At 35.9% G+C, this 20,973-nt stretch overlaps 1 protein-coding gene across 1 annotated transcript in view; it reads right to left on the minus strand.

The window, feature by feature from the left end:
- Window positions 1-20,973, minus strand: part of TTC27 (tetratricopeptide repeat domain 27) — a 150,874-nt gene that overhangs the window by 17,212 nt on the left and 112,689 nt on the right. The window contains exons 11-15 of the mRNA XM_009636416.2: window positions 19,410-19,505; window positions 17,109-17,231; window positions 10,831-11,058; window positions 5,474-5,572; window positions 3,642-3,694 (exon numbers count right to left, since the gene is read on the minus strand). Coding sequence (XP_009634711.1) covers window positions 3,642-3,694; window positions 5,474-5,572; window positions 10,831-11,058; window positions 17,109-17,231; window positions 19,410-19,505 — 599 coding nt within the window. The remainder of the gene's footprint in view (window positions 1-3,641; window positions 3,695-5,473; window positions 5,573-10,830; window positions 11,059-17,108; window positions 17,232-19,409; window positions 19,506-20,973) is intronic.

Consider the following 20,973-nt stretch of genomic DNA (forward strand, 5'->3'; position numbering starts at 1 on the left):
CCGAGCCCTGGGGAACTCCGCTAGCTACCGGCCTCCAACTGGACTCTGCCCCGCCGATCAGAACTCTCTGGGCCCTGTCATTCAGCCAGTTCCGAATCCACCTCACTGTCCACTCATCCAACCCATACTTCGTGAGCTTCCTTATGAGGATGTTATGGGAAACAGTATCAAAAGCCTTGCTGAAGTCAAGGTAGACAACATCCACCGCTCTCCCTTTGTCTACCCAGCCGGTCATGCCATCATAGAAGGCTATCAGATTGGTCAGGCATGATTTCCCCTTGGTGAATGGCAGATACAGAATGATACTGACCCATTTCATCACACAAATGAAGATTATTTAACAGTATCATCTTTATGTGATTTATTTAAAACATTTGCACGCGGTAAATGTGCATACCCATTGCACAGAAGGCCAGCATCTTCTATCATTTTTTTTTCTTATGCCACCTGGAAGCTTTACTTATACGTTCTGTTCTCCGACACCACGCTGCTCAGTATAAATGTGTCAGAGTGGCCCCAAATACTATTAGGGTCCTTCAGCAAAGGTGCTGCCCAGTGAACCATCTCACGGTGGCAGGAGAAAGTGTTGTGGAAGGTGGACAGAAGAGTTCCTATAAAGTCACAGGCAAGTCAGGAAGCATCTTGATTTTTCATATGGATCCACTGCAGGCAACTCTTTACCATTCTCTTACTCAAAGAAAGATATAATGGCATTGTCTGGTAAAGAACATAAGACAGTTTGGCCAAATCAAGAATATGGACTGAAAGCAGCTGACCTACAGTTTACAGAAGTACGACCTCCTGCACGGCATGCAACCAATGCTGCCAGAGAGGAGGCAGAAGGAGTAAGAAGTCTTAACACAATCTGAAGCATATGTTGGTAAGGTCTGGGTGCCTACTGTTCAAAGCTTTAAACATACTGCCAAAAGTTTCAATAAATTCGAAACTTTAAAAAAAGCTTTGCTAGAGAATCAGAATGACATGGTTCTTAGGATTTTAAGAGATTGAAGCTCACTCTCAGCTGGACAATCATGGTATGTAGAAAAAACAAAGAATAAATTCCTTTAAATGAAAACCTGAAACAGAGCTTTCCCAGGCTGGTAAAAATCTTCTTTGGGGAGGTAGGACAATAAATCTCTTCTTAATAAAAATCATATAAAGATGGCTCGTTATCAAAATTTGACGTTCACTTCCCCTATTGCTTGAGTAAGTTGCTAAAAGTGCTGTCTCTAAAGAAAGACAGCTCAAAGAAATTGTTGGTTGAGTTTCAAATAGAGGGTCCAGGAGAGTGTAAATATCCCAGCCAGGAAAAGAGAAAATCTAACTGGTGAATCAGGCCATTAAAAGTTTGGAATGGCTGGGTTAGGGAAAAATGTAAATAGTTGCCAATCTAAGCCCACAGTATTAAAAGAGTTACTCAATACATGCAAAGAGAGCTGACTGATAGAGCAAAATTACTGAAGGTCATTTGGCATAGCTATGGCAGAATAGCCCACAGGCAGGGTTTTCCCATGTTCACTCCCCTTTTCTCTCTCTTCTGATATACGTGATGCTGTTGAGTAGACATACTAACAGTTGGGTCTCTCCTCCACTGTTAACAGTCTCAGTAAGGGATTTCAGACCCCGGTTTTGATTATATTAGAAAAGAAGAGAGACCTGCTCCTTCCTCTGTGAATTTTGCTACAATGGAAGCTGGGATCTGCCACAGCTCTCTGACAGGCTGGAAGATGCTCTGGCTGATTGATGTATCCCAGTCACCTTGAGAAACTGTTTCTGAAACTGCTCTTCAACAGCTGCAGTATTAGCCTGTATGATCTCCCCCACGTTCTCAAAAAAGTTCATAAATTATCAAGAGCGCAGATACCAGTCAGATGGAAATCTGAAATGCAGAGAAGATACCAGAGGGATGGGATAGAAATCGTATTCCTCAAATCTCTTGCTATGCTAATAAAGTCCTTTAGACTGTCAAAACAAATCCCCTGCATATTTAATAAGTCATATAATGATGGAGTATCCTTAACCAGGGCAATAGCTAAATCAACTAATATCCAAACAGGAAACAGTACGCGGTACCAGTGCATCATCCTGTCTTGGAAACCAGGAATCTTTCACCAAAGGACAGAGGGCCAGTCCCAGTTTGTGCTGAGAAATATGAGATCTAGATTTCGAAGGCCTCCTGGCACCCAGAGAAGTTCTTCTGGTAAACCAAAGAGTCTGTTTTCATCACAATTAATTTTTCTAGAGGAAATTAAGAATACACAAAACTTGTGGACTCTGAAAAAACAAACAAACTCAAAACCCAACAGAACCCCTTTTGTTTGGGTGTCAGCAAGTTGTTCGCATACACTTTTCAAAAAGACTTATGCATATTATATTGTCTGGTTTATGCTACAATTTTGATACAATATCAAGTAGGTCACAAGTTTTGTATGTATTTAGAATGTTAAATCACAGGAGTAGATTAACAATAATAAAATTAAACCAATAAAGTGAAATGGATCACTCAGTAGTTTCTCAGCCTTGTGGTAGATGAAGAAACAGAAAAATTACTTCGATTAAAGATACTTTTATGAAACAAGCATAAGCCAGTACACTGAGCATCTGAAATACCCTTCTGAACTCTATGCAAAGGAAGGACCAATCTATCACACACAATCTAAAACAATAAATTGGGCATTCTGAAGGTACTGCTGAAGATGAAAGCAACTACTGAAAAGTTAAAAGAAGTTCTTGATTTCTACTACTTTTTAGTCTTGGGTAATTGTAACCTTCATTTTCTTTTCCTGTCTTCTCCCAGTAGCATATCAAACCAACTCCTGAATTAATTTATGATATTACTTCCCACATTTCCTTTGTATGTTTATCAATTTACTCTTCTATGTAATTTATTATTCTTTTTCTTTTTTTTTTTAGTTTGCTTCTGGACTGCATAACTGGATAAACTGATGTCCAATTTTGAGTAAGGTTTTTAAATATTTATCTTCTTTTGTTTCATTCTTTGTGAACAAGTTATAATGTGATGATTCTTCTTCAATGTTAAGTTCTTTCAGGTATTCTGTGTCTACAAGTAACTTTTATTACACGGAGTTGAAATGCAGAACAAGAAAGGCAGTCCCATTTAGGTCAAAGCTTCTTGTACTAACAATTAATTTGGAGGAAAAGAACAAGCAAGCTATTATTTGTGCAAATCTCCATCTGCTTTCATAATCTAAAAAAAAATAAAAAAAAAATGCCTATTTTCCCCTTAAATCTACTACTGAGATTACTCCAGTATAAATTGACATAGGTCTGAATATATAGCTTGCTTGAAATGAACATATCCTTTTAGCTTCATAGTCAAATTAGTTTCCAACTTTAATATGAATGTTTTGCGCTGCTTGTACTTACTACATCATAAATACTTTTAACAAGAAAAAAAATGTAGGGTGAGAGGTTGCTACTTTTATAAAGCTTATGAAATTATTTCCTGCAAAATGAAATAGGTTATCAATGATCCAACCTGGGAGAGAGAACCGAAGGGATAAGTGTTACAAAATATGGGGTAACCACATTATAAGAATAAAAAACTCAATGTCAAAAAAAAGGAAGTCCCAATTATTTATTTTGGAAGCAGTATCTTCTAATCATTTTGAAGTACTTACTTCTGTTTTAATCTGATATAAGCAGTTGATAAATTGTTCCAGGCCTCAGCATTCTGTAATGATAAAAGTACCACCAAAAAAATTACTCACTTATATTATGCTTACTTCATAAAAATATGTAAATAAAACTACTGTGAAATATCATTGATTCTGCTAATCACGCATATTAAAATATATTTTCTACAAGGCAATCAAAATATTATATTTAAATAAAAAAATACTGTATTAAAGTAGAAATACATAAATAAATATTACTGACTACAGCAACAATCAGGTATATAAATACCAGTTAAATGCTTTCTGGTTGGAATACACTAAGTCAGCTCTTGCCTCCAGTTTAAACTGTAAACAGGCATCCTCTTCTGGATGTAGCTGGGATGGCTGGAGAGGTCAGCGCTCCCAGCAGCTCATTATTTCTCACTAGCTGGAAGCTACTTACCTGCACTGCTCTGATAGCGGAAAAAATTACCTGAATGTCCCCTAATGCACCTCAGGGAAAACTAACAGGGTTAGTTCTAACAGTGTTTATCAACTGTTTTAGCTGAAATAGATTATGGAGCACCGAGACAATCTTTCCTCTGATAAAACCAGCAGAGCCACGTACAGAGACAATTCTTGCTCATCACCTTATGCTGCTGTAAATTTGACGCTGCACCACTGAATTCAGTAAAGTGACAACTAGTATAAACGTGAAGAACAGAACCCAGGTACTGCAGTCAAATGTACTCTGCTACTGAAGGCTATCCTCAGGCTTAAGGAGCATTTAAACCATGTTGGGAAACCTTTTTGAAGCTTAATTCATAAAAACGTTCATTACATTGCTGCCGATCATTGTATAAATATAGGTTTCACCTCCATAACTAAGAGCCAGCCCGGCATCCTTTACTCCCAAAAGAAATACCACTTAACCCACTGACAAGTCAGTTGGCTTGTTCATATAAATACAGTCAAGCACAGGCCCCAAACAGGTAAGTGTAAACTTTAGTACCTATTTGGAAGTAAATCTACTGTACTGAAACAAACAAAAAAAATAAAATATAAACATACTTTATATATAAAATATAAAGTAAAAATTCCAGTTAAACACAGAGTTGTCTGTATGTACTTTTCTTTCCCCCAAGTAATTTAATTTTATTAAAAAAGAAAAAAAGAATACTCTGTCACCTTTCATTGCTCTTTCATTCTTTTCCCAAAGAGAAAAGAACGAATAATAGTGTCTGTCAAGTTGGGGGCACTGACTCTAAGTGAGCAACATGCTGGCAGTCAGGCCTTTTCACAAAAATATTGCCAGTACATTCCTGAGAGGTAATCCAGCTGACGCCTCTGCTATCTCAACGCACAGTTACACTCAAACAGCAATATTGCACACATGCTTGCCCCACGCATCATGAAAAACTGGCTAACAAGCTCCATTCTTCCTGTGCTCATGAACTATATAGTTACAAATTTACCTGTCATACAACCACTTATTTGACTATTTTTCAGGACAACTTGATTACTTAGAGCACTAAATATTTAATTTAATTTTTTTTGTCTTATCTCTCTCTTTAGCACTCCTCACAGTCTATGTTTTAGCAACGCATGCAAGCATAAAGGAATTTCTGCTCAAACATATTTTAATATTCACACACACATACTTGGACAAAGTTAAATATTAGGCAAGTATTTTTATGATGCCTCATGACAGAAATATATCCTTCATGCACAAGTTTAATTTATTCAAAGGGCTAAGGTTTAAACAAGTTTTTCATTATTGCTTTGCTTATTTGTAATGAAAACATCCTTTTTGCTTTTAGACAAGCCATCTGAATCGCTTATTGAAAAGTACATACATCTGGTTCCAATGTCACACAGCGCTGAAATGCTTTGGCAGCACCTTCGTAGCCTTCTAAAGCAATGTATGCACAGCCCAAGGAAAACCATACACCTAGCTGGAGAGAAAAAAAAGGGTGATTACATATATATACACATACATATTTCTGCACAAAAGAAATAATTTTGCCTGGATGCTCAAAACCACACTACTCTTGTTTATTTTTCCTGATTTTCAGCTAGCATAATAGTACCACGTTGGAATAAATAATATCCTGTATAAAGAATATAGGAAAATTTGAGGTTAAAAGTTTTAATAAATATGGATAAACAAAGGTATTGACTATATAAAGACCACTTAAACCATATGTGAAACGCTCTCTTAACAGCTCATCTTCTTTTAGAGAAGAAAGTGATAGCTATTTAGAGGTTTGCATATTTTGCTTTAATTTATGAAAAATGCACATTCACTTTATAGTATTACAATTAGGTCAAATGGTAAATACTAGGAAATGTATTTCAAGGAAATCACATTTTTACAAGAAACATTTCTAATGACTGAACATGAACATTTCAGAATTATAGCTCTTACTACTTGTCAGTATATCAATCTTCTCTAGTTTATAATGCAATGTTTAGAGATAGAAATCTACTTTGATGCCTTGTGTAGAGAACAGAACTTTACCAGTTCAATAACCTTGCATTGTAAGTCTTCAGCTGTTACAAACAAATACCTCTCATCCATACAGACTCAAATAATATCAGATATAAGCATAAATTACAGCAAATTAAACATGTATTCTCATAGCTCTTCAACAGCAAGTTTCTGATTTGCCACACAGTTAATTCTTAGAGAGCTGCAAGTTAAGCACTACTACCTTTTAGAAAAGGTCTGTCATTCAGAAAAGTATTAAATCCCAAGTACATTCACAGAACATTTTCTGACAGCATTATGCTGTTAAAATGTATGCAGTCAAAATCCAACAGAACATTTCATAACATGCCACAAAATCATGCCAGGTAGTACCACCTACTGCAATAGCCTCAGCCGTTTCTCCATTCTAAATGCCAAGGTAAGAAACATAAATAGGTTCTCTTGGAAAATTTTTTGAGAGGGGAAAAAGTTGGGAAGAGCAAGATGGAAAAACAGGTTATGTTAACTCTAATTTATATTGCACCACAACCCTGTAAGTCCCTTATTTGCAAATGTTTCTTACGGTGACGTTTTTGTTTTTAAATAGCCACTATGATATCCTATGAAGAACCTGAGTTATCAGAACTGCTTGCTTCAAAACTAGTCCCCAAAACCTAAGAGGATATAAAGATTAATCAGACATCTTGAAAAGTCCAGCACTCCCACATGGCTGCTACCTCCTTAACTTCCCTTTCTCTTCTTTCTACATCTATGACTTTCTGGACACGAAAAGCAGAGGTAGAGACACGAACCGATCAAATATAAAATTGAAGGCAATCCCCCAACTCTATAGCTCAGGATACAAGTTAAACAGTGTTCTTGTAAAAGGTGAAGAAAAAAAAGAATCATTGCATTTTTTATAATTCTAATGAGTAACAGCAGCACAGCCTCACTTCTGAGCTTGCCCTTCCAGAATCTGATTTGACTAAAGCTTCCACCGTTTTAATTTTCTGAGGCTGATGGTGAGCAGCTACACCTCTCAGGAACTGGCTTACCAATGCTTAAACTTGTCAACTCCTTTCTCAAGGAAAAGTTACAGCACAAGGAGAAAGAAAAAAGATTCTTTACTTCTGCGGAGAAAAGTTACATGAGCAGGTACCTAGTAGAAATCATAGAGTGACTGCAAAAATGGTAAATAATTTTCTTCATAATTTGAAACAAGATATTTTGCCTAGTAGTAACAACACATGAAGGCTTCAACTGAATGGAAAGAATGAGAGAACTGGATGTGATGGATAAGGTTGGGAAAGGTGTCCAAAAGGGATCCTTTAGCAGACAAGAGTGACATGAAAAGTCTCTGGGGTGGGAATTAAGTCAAGGAGCTGAGATGCTACAATATGGAGGCAAAAAGTATACAGAAAATTGAACAGGTCACACAGATGGAAGAATGTTGCTATATGTTAAAGAAAATTTCAGCATCAATCATATGAAAAATAACTGTGTAAACGAACAACAGAACTGGTATGGATTAAAATTTCAGGCCTCATTAAAAAAGTAGTATAAAGACTGTATCTTGGAATACTTAACTAAAATGGATAAGGTAACATACTGGGGGATATCAGAAGGCTGTGAAAGTAGAAATCCCAGAAAACACAGGGAGATTGCAATTATTCAACATAGCTTAGTAAACACCATAATGGATACAATTCCAAGGCTAAATTTTTTAGATATAAAGATTCATTAGCCATTTGTGAAAAAAGGCAACTCATTTAATACAGAGGATGTTAAATTTCAGAGCTACTTAAAATGAAAAAAGCTATGTTAAAAACTAAGAAAACTTTGTCCAAAGTTCAAAAAAGGCTTTTGTCAAGGCCTCTGAAGCTAGGTTAAAGTTCCTTTTTGGAAATAAAAAAAAGTGTGTTGGCTAGAGGTTCAATTGTCGCTACTGATTGGAAAAACACATGAAAATGAGCTGTAAATTTTTATCCTTTTCAAAACTGAAGACAGTGACCAGCAAAGGGAGATAGTTTAGGCTTCGACCCTTTGTTAAAACTTGCCATCAGGAATTTCTAGGCAAGTCTTGAAGAAGCCTAAATGATTATGAAATGCTTTAAGAAAGTCTAAACAATTCTCTCATATTAGCGGTAATATGGTTCCAAAATAACCTAATTACCGTGTAGCTGAATATTTAAAAAGAAAAAACCCAAATCATGTATCTGAAGAAACTTCTTGCATTCTTAAAGCAATTTCTACTATTTGCATATGGCAAATACATATAGATTTTTTTTTTTCCAGAATCCAGTAATCTCTTCAGTACAATATGCTTAGGAGTACAGCAGTGTTACTTTACAAACAATCTATACCCTGCAGAGCAAAATTAGTCTTTGGAGTTAGTAATTACAATAAAATTGTAAGAGCTCTAGTTGAGCAAAAACCTAGCTGAGCACCTTTTAATTACTTGGGTTTTGGCATAATTAATCTCCCTTATATTTCAGTTTCTTTTGAACACACCACACTGACAGAACGTATGATAGTTTCAACTAAGTATGGAGACTTCTACAATCTTTCCAATGACAGGCTCTAGCTCAACTCTTGTTTAAGTTACTTTTACTATTACAAGATGAATGAGAAGGAGAATTGTTGAGAATAAGGCTCTCATTGCATTGTCCAAAAATCTAAATTCTAGAGATAGTTGATGGCAAGCTGACTTCTAGTCTGACTGGTTTCCCAAACTGGAGAGACATCACTTGTCTTGCTCAAGTTCAGCACAACAACCACCAAATCTGTAATTTAACAAGACGTAAGTTTTGTTATGCAGACTTTCACCGCTGGAGAAGCAGCTGCACAAGCTCTTTGATCTCTGGAATTGTCTCAGTCCAGCCTTGCAAGATGCTTTCAGTGAAAGTGCAAGAGAAATGCAGCTGTCATCCACTAGGCACATACTAGAACAAGTAATTCTGTGAGCAGCAGTGCTAGTGAAGATGAGTTTCAGATATATTCGAACTGTAAGACTAATTCCTTTGTGGGTTTTCCAAAGTCTAATTTAGTGATTGGCTCATACTGCAAAGACCTACACTCAGAGACCTCAATCAAATTTGACCAGTTGGCCAAAGAGTACACAAGATTAAAGGAGGGTTGATGGAGAATGGTTTTATCCATTAGATGTTTTGGTTAATCACTTGCTGCAGTGCAAAAATCCCTTCCCCCAAAAAGGTTTCCGACGACCACAAAAACCCAAAAGAATTTATTTATAATAGGGAGTCCTTGTTTCCCTGATAAATTATTCACAATCCTGTGAACAATTTATTAATATTTTCCTTGTATTCAAGTCCTTGCATCTAGAATGACCTTCCTCCCAGCTCTTTGTCCACAAGACGTCCTGGAGTAGGAAAGAAGTCATTTCTATAGTGAAATATATACAGATAGACTTTAGAAGACAGTGATCTGTCAATCCACACTATCCATTTGCTCAACCTATTTGGTTGAAACAATTCATCTGTATCTTAAATAGAGCTTCCTGAGCAACAAGAGGAGGAAATGTTCGCCTTCCTATATGGCCTGGCCTATTTTTCTTGGATTGTCTTTTATTTTGAGCTTCCTTTGGATAGGACGCAAAATAAAAAAGCATCTCAGCAGAGTATTTCTCAGTTTTGAGCCCTGTAGGCCATCCTCTGAAGCTCTTCATTATCCAGGAGTACTCTTGATTTCAGTAAGATTTCTGATGAATATATATTTTGTTGGCGTTTCCTGAGTCAGTAAGAGAAATGAAAGACAAGGGAAGCATTTTTTTTTCATTTTGCTTTCCATTCTAAAGGTGTTTATTAATTATCTGGAGTTCACTATAATAATAACAGGACTCTGATTCGCTGGAATAAAATACATCATTGAAATACAAAAAAGTTTCAGAATTAAGATTTGAAAGGCTGGAGGCCTTTAAAATTTTTCTACAATCCAGCTAGTTATGTGGAACTCAAACCAGCAGCTTTGGCAGTATTCTTTGGAGGGCAAGAAGGAATATCCTACTTTTGCATGGACCTGGAAATGGCTATGAAAAGCACAATTTATATACATAAAACCCCACAAAGCTGTTTTAAATTCTCAAGACCTTTCACAGGGACAGGATATAGTGGCTGAGAAATGGAAACAAGATCACAAAAACTTTGTGTGGAACAGCTTGCAAAGGATCTGTCAAAATACCCAGCTTCATCAAGAGAAGTCTTTTGACTGTGGTTTCAGTTTTGATGAATTACTGTAGTAAAAGCTACTGTCATCACAAGTGTAACACAATGCTTCTCAGCGACTCCAGAGCAGGACAGACCAGAACACTTGAAAAAGATTTCTGTGAAATACAAAGATCAGAGTTGGTAACTCAAAGCCAACAGACAAGGTGAAAGGATAATTTCATTAAAATCTGTGCAGCATTCTTATAAGTATTTTGCTTGACACTTGTTCATGATTCATTTGATAATAATTATTAGTTTTGAATAGCTTGATCTCTTTAAAATAGAAGAGCAGTACAGGCAAAGAGTTAGCTACATGCAAGGACCTGAATGCAAAAGGATGTCTTCATTTTACTATGCTACTGTTTGTAGCCAGGCTCCAAGTATGTGGTAAAAAATTTGCTAGGAATAGTACTAAGCTGTTACTTAGACATTTGTGCGCAGAACTGCCTTTTAAAAAAGTGTGTCATCATTCAAAACTGAACACAACTAAAACAAAGCCATATGTGTATCATTTCCCAACCTGCATAGGGTTGATCTGCACGGAACGTTCAAAGCACTCCACACATTCCCTGAATTCCCGGTTGCGGAGATGGAGGAGGCCTTTGGAGCGTTGGGCACGGGCGCTGCGGTGCCTGGAGAGCTCCCAGGCCTTGTCATAGTACTGGTGGTCTTTAAGAACATCACCAAGCAAACAATATAATCCTGGTGTTTCCTTTTTCTCTAGCTCCCGCCTGAGTATTTCTTCTGCCTGTTAAAGAACAAAGAGAATTGAATACATAATGGGACAATTTACTGTCAGTTAATCACCTACCTGAACAAATACCTCAGTTGAAGACTAAGAAGTAGGCATAGTAAGGAAACAGTATCTTGATCCAACACAGCATCAAAGATAATGTCTAAAGAGAATCTGGTTCCAAACTGGTTTAAAAAAAAACACACTTCAACATCAACATAATATGGTGGCTTTCGGTTTAATGCACCAAGGGAAATGTACCCATTAAAACGAGGAACAGCTTGCTCCTCATTTTAAATCTTAGGTGTGTATTCTGTCCCAAGAGTAAATATCAGCCCTGGACGTCAAACCTATGCCCACCTCATACCAATGCAGTATCAGCACCATTAAGGTATGTGCAATCCTAATAGTTTATAATCTGTGGGTTTTTTTAAAAACCTAATAAGTACTCTTGCAATGACTGTCATTCCTTTTTCTCTAGTTGCTCTTTTCTGAAAATAACTCTTTCCATCCTATTATGTCTGAAGAAACATCTACTTTCATACTGTTCATTTTGGAAATGCTACTTTTTTACATTAGATACAGAAATTATAAGTTTATCTAAATGTTTGAGATAAAATATATTCAGAATAGATACAGCATTATGAAAAGATGACACAAGCTGGGGCTCCCAGACATGTATTTTGGGCTGTAACCAACTTTCAAAAGCTCTTTATCTCGGGGTCACTATCTCACTCTAACAATCAAATTATTGTTTCTCTTTTAAACAAGAGATAGTCTGTTTTCTGTGGCTTTTTGAAAAGATAAATACACTGGACAGATGATCTGTTGTTCAGACCAAACTCTTACCTCAGTCCCCTGCTGCAAAAATGTAACTTACATAATGCAGCTCAGTATAATTTGTCTATTAGAAGATCTATTTGAAGCATCTGAACCAAGAAAGATTTGACGCAGCCTGCCACAGAACTAAAGTTTGACATTTTAACACTACTAGTTCTTCTACCATAGCTAGTTTATTTAAGAGGAAAGCCAAGTTCATCTCTGCATTTAAATTATTGCTGCTTTTCTTGTTTCTGTAAGGACTGTTTTATTTGCCCTTCAGATGATCTCTAGAGAATCAAAGTCTCTTACTCCTCTTCCTCCAATCAGTAAAATGCATTGATTCTGTCTGAAAATCATATTTAGAAAAATTACTTTGTTTTGAAATAGTTAATGTATAGCAATTTTAACACTTCATCCTTACTATCGTTTTTAATCAAAAAAGTAGCAGTAAGTCTACAAATATTTCAAGTGCACAAATGTAAAGAAGGGATGTATTGTTTAGATTTCTAAAGGGATCTTAAACTGGCAAAAATGGAATCACATTAAGAAGAAAATTAGTGGCTGAATATTTGGAAAATAACTTAATGGCAAGTATTTTTAAGTGCCTACAGAACAGTTCTCCAAAGAAAGCCAAAGAAACTATTACTTAAAATGTAGAATTAGCCCAGTCAAAGCACTAGCAAACCTCCCCTAATAAGATGACTGTACTTGCAGAGGGTTTGGTTAAAGGCCAGTTTACTTCCCCTTCCCTGCCTCCATTAGTTGCTATGACAAGATTAAAGGAACACATATTAATAATAAAGATCTTTAAGATTTTTTTTTTTTTTTCCTAGACCAGAGAGAACTGGGTGCTTTGTTATTGCAGTAATCACATTAGGCACCGAAAGGTAAGGCTGTTTTTCCCCTTCAGATAAAGAAAAAAAGACTGAAGTGTTGCTATGTGAACGGCAGCTACGAGGTGAAAAGGGCATTGCATGTTGCTTCTTTACCTCTTCCTCTGCAGGGCACTCCCAAGCTCAGATTGCTATTTTGTGACAGTGACTAGTACTAATCACACACTAGACTAGAAGGCCAACCATTCACTATTTGCATTTCACATTTAAGAGCATAAAACCATCATGTTCTGGTCTAAGCTTACAAGAATTCATTGCCAACACAAATATTTCAGCGCACAGATAAAAGAGAATTAAATAAGCAGAAGTCTGACTTTTTCTTCATCTGATTAGCGATCTGATCACCTCTCTGGCATGTTACAAACCTTTTTATTATTTAAATCTTTAAAGCCTAATACAAAGGGCATCATAACTACAAATGAAAAAAAAATAAATGGTATTCTCAAAACATTTTTCATTTGTCTTCTGCAAAACCAGATTATACTTTAAAACAGGATTTCTCATTTTGCCTAGGTTTTTGTGAAGAAAAATACTCCTTTCTCCTGACTTCATAGGAAACTATTTTCAAAAATGCACATTTAATCTTTGATAAGAAGCCTACTTCTGCAAATAGCAAATCTTCTCTTAGCAACAAAAAATATTATCAAGAAATATTTTCCACACAGCTCACGCAATGTACATAAAAGAAATATAGCCACTAGAGATGTATTCCTACCCCTTAAACAGATGTTAATGATTAATTTGCATGGTTTACAATTAAAAATTGTAACTAAATTAAACAAGCTTTGAGAAGGAAATTATCAATTAAAAGTTACCTAAAAATAAAAAAAATTAAGCTGTATAACCCTTGCTGACTGAAACATTTAATTTTTGTAACACTGCTTTTGACAGAATGGTCTGCACCAGAATGGATGGAATACTCAGTTCAAAAGTCAGTTGATCTAAACATGAGAAAACATACAGTTGGCATGGGAATTAAACAGGCAGTTCTTCACAAAAATCTACTATTAGTGAAGAGGGTTTGGTACTTAATAAAAGGTGGTGCCTTTTTAGTACTTACTACAGAGACTCTTGGAAAACAAGTCCAAGATTCATCCTGCATTTGGCTTCCCAATCCTAAACTTCCACTTGCTGTGTTCCCATGCTCCTATTTTATTTATTTCCTAAAAGACTCTATTAGCCTCACTCTTCAGGGATCTACCAGTTCTATTATTTGATAATTAATTCCTTTGCTAGTTCAAATTATTTCCTAAAATGCTTTCATCTTTTCTGCTTGCACGTTCTTTGCTAGGCTACTGGAGAAGTAGCATGAAGAAGCAGAACAGGTGAGCATGGAAAGAAGTCATGAGAGAAAAGGAGAGCTCTTCGGTTTTCATTCCATCTTCCCCTGTAACTTCATGCATGACCTTGGGCAAGCCATTTACTCCTCTTTCTCAGTTTTGTAGCTACATATAGGAGTGCTTACCTGCCTTCTAGGTCTGTTATGATATGTAGTGGAAATCAACCACGTTCTTGAACCATCTCACACACTAGTCAGTATACTACCACTCGACTTTGCCTCTGGGAAGTGTTTCCTGAATTTAAACGTGAGCTTCTGAGATCTTACCATAATTGTGTTTCCTCGCTCAAACGTTTTGGAGAGATCTGTATCATGTCATGACAAGAAAAATAACTGTAGAACGTGGACTACTGGGTATGTTGGTCTAAAACCAGACTGTGCACCATGCTGTTTACTCTGAGGAGATGACTGAACAGGCACAAGGCTGAAAACAGGGTTGCAAGATGGAATACCAGGCTGATGCTAAAAGGTAGATCTCATAAATTTATCAAGGGTCAGCAGCTACCATGCTCTAGAGCTCCTGCAAGGGAGAAAGGCCTCATTTCAACTGGAAGAACTGAAAATTCGTATCTCCAGTTTATCCTTTCTTTTTGCTTTGGCAGGGAAACAGAACCATTTTAGTTTATTATTCCCAGTGAAGTTGAAGACATCTCTTACACCTTAACCAAATAAAGTTGTCCAATGTAAACAATACTCTCGAGATCTCTGGGTCCCCCTCACAGCTAAAAGAAGGGAGAGGACACTTTTCAACACCAGTTCTCACTACACACACAGAGATTAGCATCTGCTTTTGCAACAAGTCTGTAAAAGGAATACGATCAGTAAAAGATCGGAATGAGAAAGCCACAGCAACTATCACATACTGTGTATCCAAATTTTATAATACTTTTTTTTTTTGTTCTGTACCCTGCTTTGCTCATCACTTGGCACTCTGTTATTCTTCTATTGACTCATGTTACCAGTTTCTACTAATTTTCTTCAGATTATAAAACAAGTGAGTATAGAGTTAAAAGATCCACAAAAAATGTTAGTGACATCTTAGTCTGCAAAATTTGTACTGCTACATGGCCCTGCTATAACTGAGTGACTTATTTATTTCCCAAGTACATAACATGGAGCTTTGCACAGCTTTATCTACACGCTCTGTTTCTTTGTCAGTGCCTAATTCAAAAGTAGGAGGAAAGAACATATTACTTTGATGCGTAAGTACTCATCAAATGCATTGATAGTGCTGATATCTGGCTGTTTTATTAGATTTTTCAGTATTTAAATTCAGGTTTTTATATAAAAGCATTTGTGAGTGAAACACATGCAGAAGTTTATTTAACAGAGTTTGGTCATTTGGGCACATATATGTAAAGTTCTTTAATGACATGAACATCCACTGAACAACACGTTGCTATAGTAGATTCTCGTGCATTTCTAAAAGAGTAAGTACCAGGTTTAAAAACATTTCTGATAAATACAAACAGTTCAAGCTCTGAAAGCTTTCTGATAAGGGGCACGAATAGTCACTCCCCTTGGCGTACAGTTAAATGTTTCTAATTTTCTGGCTTTTTTGATATGAAGCTAGCTTTTTTTCCAGCACTACTGTTACTTAGCACTTACATAGCATTTTCTATTTTTCAAAGCCCAGCACAAACCCTCATTCTGAAAGCATTTCTAAGCAGTTTCCTGTGTCAGATATCCTGTCCTATTCTCCGACTGCCATTTCCATAACTCCCTAAGGGCAGTTTGTGAATATAAGTAGGACAGAATGCATTTCCAGGAAATGGAAAATATTGACCTCTATTTCTCCCCTGTACTGAAAAAGATTGGAATATTAGCATATTATCCCCGAGGCATGCATAATGTGACACGGAATTTGCCGGCAAAACATATCTGTCAGTTTATAATGACCAAAATCTAGACACTGGTGCACGATAATTAGAAAAAATATGTAAGCATGAGAAATTCTGCATTTCTTTGATTAACTTTAATTATTTAAACTTCGATTAACTATAATTAAGTTATAACTTTCTATTCTGTGAGTTTAAATTAGTCTAAGCACAGTCTTTGTGATTTTGTCTTCATAAAGGCATACATGTATTCATGCATTTAATGCTACCATATAACAAACAGCAGGAGAGAACAGGGAAGAGAAGAAAAAACATTTTTGTCTGAAAGTGAGCATTTCTGAGAACTATATAAATTCTGAAAACAACGCTTGATAGCATGAGGTCCTGTTACAGTCTTTATGCGTGAGAGATGGAACGAAAAAGAGGACACAGTTAAAGTTATGCACAAGTAGGCACTGCTTCCAGGTATCATCTTCTAAAATCTTCCTACCATTGCTCTAATAGTAACAGCAAAATAATCAACAACAGGAGCGCTGCTAGCTAGCTGATCACATGCAGCTGCAGTGTTATAGAAATGATGGAGAAGTTCAGGAAAACAGCAACGTAGACTTAACAAAATAAAGCCTTTTAATCTTACACCACTTCCTGTCTCAAATGCTTCATTATGTAATTTGAATACGATAATGTTAGGTAATTAAATACATCAAGCACCGATGATGTTCTATTTCAAGTGTTTTTAAAAACTACAGTTAACAGTTTGAAATTAAGTAGGAAAGGAAACTAATAACCCCTCCAGACAAAGCTCCAAGACCCCATCATGAATGACTGCTACAGCTTTCTCGAAATGCCCACATTACACCTTGCTGTGCATCCACAGTTGTTAATTTTCTCTGAATATTTTCAAGAATCACTATCACCATCTTCTTGCTTCCTAAATTATTTCTCATTTACCAACTTTGATTTCATGTGCTCATTACCCCAAATCATCTTTTCTTGCATTCAGGGGTTATGACAGACTCATATGTCATGCATCCATTTTTCCTAAACGGACTTTCCTCACGATACCCCTGTAGAAGCGAGTGTCATTAGTGAATTGACAGCTCAAGTCAGTCTTTCATATTTCAGATCCTATTTCAAGACAAGATCTCAGCTGTAAAGAAATATTTTTCTTACCTTTCCATGCTGTCCTGCTCTTTCATAGCAGACGACTGCATCTTCCCACATTTCCAGCTCCTCAAATATCTGTAAGGCAGAGCTGGTGCATCCCAGCTCAAAGAGTAAGCTTGCAAGCTGACGCTGGAAAGATAAGAAATTCCAGGTAACTGAAAATAGGTAAGTGAATACTATTTATGTTTTTAGAAGATGTTAGAGGCATTTCTGACATCAACAACAAGCAGACAGAGAATACGGAATAATTCTCTTGAAACTTCAAGCTGGAGCCTCAAACGATGTGCATACCTCAAAAAACCCCATCAATAGAACAATAATTGTTTTGATTTGACTTTTGTTCGTGTCAGCAGCTTAATTACTTTGAACTAGTTTATAATATAATGGAAAATGGAAACAGATATGCCAAGGATGAACTGACAGAGCTCAACTTCCACCCCTTAAATGAGGCACATGGCCCATGCAGCTGGAGAACAGCTGCAGCAGGGTGTTGGGAATACCAAGAGTGGGAAACAGAGGCTGAAGGAGGGCATTAAAACCTCTTCCACCAATGCTTCGCCATAGTAATCTGTACCTGTGACAATACAGATGGAGAGAAAGGCTCTGATAGAATTTTGTTAAGTACTTGTGAGAAATCACTGTCCCAAACAGCCACTGCCAAAGGGTGTCAGTTTTTAATCAAACTAATATTGGATTTCAGTTCAGGTTCAACTCCCTAGTTGAGTTTTCCTCACAGATAAGTCAGTCTCTGTTATTTCAATTTCAACTATTATTTCAGTGTACTTATGAAAATAAATGAGTAATCTTTTCAATATAAAAACAAACAAGGTATATTTTCATGACTTTGAAAAGTTGTCTTTGGTCTTTTGTTTATTTTTTAAGAAGAGATTAAAAACATGCCTAGGTTTTCATCTTTGAAGAAAGGATAACTTATTTACTACATGTGACACGTACGATTTGGTTTGCAAAAAAAAAATGGGAGCATTCTGTATAAGGACAACTAATTATGCTATGAGATCTCATTCTCATACAATGAACTTCTGCAGTGTTTTTGGTGATCCTGAATGGATTCCCTGAAGCTCTCCTTAGTTGTCATGGACCTCTGTTTATAGGCTTGGGTTCAGTATCTGTTACAAGTCCAAGGAGTGACCATACAGGAACAGACTGGTAGTCAAAAAACTAAGAACTGGCTACAGTTCTTTGACATAAATACATAACAAACTGAAAAATCTGTAACAAAGTAATTATTTGTTAGCTTGATATCAATTGCTTAGGAAAAAGCCTGTATTTGCCAGTGTCTGGAACTAAATCTTACTTATGTTTTATTAAACATACTCAGAGTCAAATTTGGTAAAATTTGTATAGGCAATGCCTCTTCATTACTATGACTAGAAGACTGCAGCCATCTGCCATTATAAATCTCTATTTTAGTATTTCTATCTTTGGCTTGGAAAATTGGCTTGGATTGAGAAGTGCCACTGACAACTGGAAATGAAAACCACATTTGCTAGTTTTATTGCAAGTGCCTGTTGAAAGGTTATGTGAAATAATTTGAGAAGGCTAGGAGAAGATATGACTGGTTAAAGCAACATGCACTGAGGTTAGAAATCAAAAAGGAATAAAACACCATTAATAGTAAACAACATGAACACCTTTGGAGGTATGTGATGCAAACAGTTTTCTTAAGTTTATTAAATACATCATCATCAGATAAGACTCTAGTGTGTAGATTTCTAGAAAGAGTTTATTGTAAAGTTAAACAGTGTAGTTTTGGGAAAAAATAAAATAATCCTGTCAGCAGTAGTAAAAAGTGGCATGTCTTTAAAATAAAAACTTTTCTCAGCTCAAGGAGTTCTTCAGTGTACTTTTGACTCCTAATTTGGCTGCTTAGACTATGATCCACTTCCTGAAAACAACCCAAAGTGAGTAATTATTAAAAGATGAGAAAAATGTAAATAATAGTAGCATAAGTAAAACAGTAATAAATAGTAAGACAGTGGCAAGATTATTTTTACTGGAGATACATTGGAAGCTTGAACGTTTTGGTCCATTTTTTACTCAAGGAAAAAAGAAAGTAAAGAAGAATTCCACTACAAGCAATTACTTCTGTGCATGACAGAACAAGACGTCTGAAAGCAAAACAGTCTAGAACTTGATTTCTTTCCAGAAAAAACTAGTGTGTTGTTAGGTTACATCTTTACTTCTACTGTGTTTCATCTCAAGATCATATCACACACTCTTGACTTTGAGTCATGTAGTACCAAAAATAATAAGAACTCTTAAGTTTCAAATGGAATTGCTTCCCACCTGTATGGCCCAATGTGGAGGCACCTGACAACAGTAGAAAATCTTCATGCGTTCAGATACCAACGTACTTGCATCTTCAAATTGGTCTGCAAGTGCCTGTAAATGCAAAGTATATCCTGATTTAGTATTTAATTAATCAATCTAAAAAAACCGTAAAGCATTCAGGATTTTAGGCATTCTTGACATAAAGGAGAAATGATATTAAAGATAAGACTAAATGCCAGTAAACTTACACCATAATATGCTACAAGTCTTTTTATTACTCCATGTAAGAAAATGTAATAAACATTTATGTAAAAACTCTTTATTGCAGCTAATAATAAATAAAACAGCTTTGAAGAATCTCAAATTTCAAAGTGCATGTAACAGGAATAAGAATAAAATTTACAATCCCAAACAAAGACTTGCAGAGTAAAACTGTCAAATATTTAAGTGACCTTGCCTAATGCATTTCAGTCCTTTAGCTAGTTTTTCCCTAAGCCAGTATTGATGTGCTTTAGGCATGAAATTTCTTATTAAAAAGGAAGACAAACATATTATAGTAGACCATGCTTTTGGAAACACAGTTCTTATATAGAATAAATTACTGTGGCTTAGAGTACAATTCTATTCAGGGTTTTTCTTCTTTTGTTGGAGCTTTGGGTCGTTGAAATTATTTTTTCTGAAACCCTTTGAAAGAGAATGGTAACTTTTGTATAGCAAAAGTGCAGCAGCTTCACCACTATTTTTTTCTCTGAAAATCCACTATGAAGTTACTTGAATCAAAAGCCAATAGCAGAAAAATAAAATACTAAAGGTAGCTATAGCCAGAAAGTTGGTTAAAAATATGAAGATAAGGGAAAAACTCTTTTCAAATGCCAGTCATCACTGAACTAGGAAATTTAAGGCCAGAGGTATAAATAAGGTAACATTAAATTACTTGCCTTCACGTGATTTATCTATCCAAGTCTTGCATATAAGTCAGTCAAAGATTTATAGAAGGAGCTAGACAGGTTCTCAGAATTTTCTCAGAATGGAAAATGAATGCAAAGATTCCCAAACAAAAGGAAAAATTGGATAGGCTTGCTTCTTTCGCTCTCTTTTTAAATCCAACTGTTGGCTACCCAACCTGTATCGATAATGCAAATAATAGTTGCGTAAAATTGAAATAATCAGTTACAAGATTTAAACTGCTAAGCAACTTGTAACTCCTATTGATGTTAGTGAGATTTATTAGGTGGCTTCATTCTTTTAATAGGAAAAAAATCAGAACAGGCAGCAATAATTTAGGCTTTAAATCCATGCATAACCTCCTAATTTTAAACACTAATATTCAAAATATTCAATCTTATTCACATTCTCTCTCATAAAATTATCTCCAGAGACCTGTTCCTATAGATTATCCAGAAACTTACCCCAAGAAAATGGCTGAGGTATATTTGTAGTGAGGAAAGGGACAGACCTATAAAAATCACATTCCTTTACACAGTCCCAAGCAATCCAAAAGGAGTCAAATTCAAACAAAACCTTTAAAATAATACTATTTAATTACAGAGTTTACTTAGCTACAAACTGTATAACAATC

Source organism: Egretta garzetta, unplaced genomic scaffold (assembly GCF_000687185.1).
Source record: "Egretta garzetta isolate BGI_Z169 unplaced genomic scaffold, ASM68718v1 scaffold54, whole genome shotgun sequence".
Lineage (NCBI taxonomy): Eukaryota > Metazoa > Chordata > Aves > Pelecaniformes > Ardeidae > Egretta > Egretta garzetta.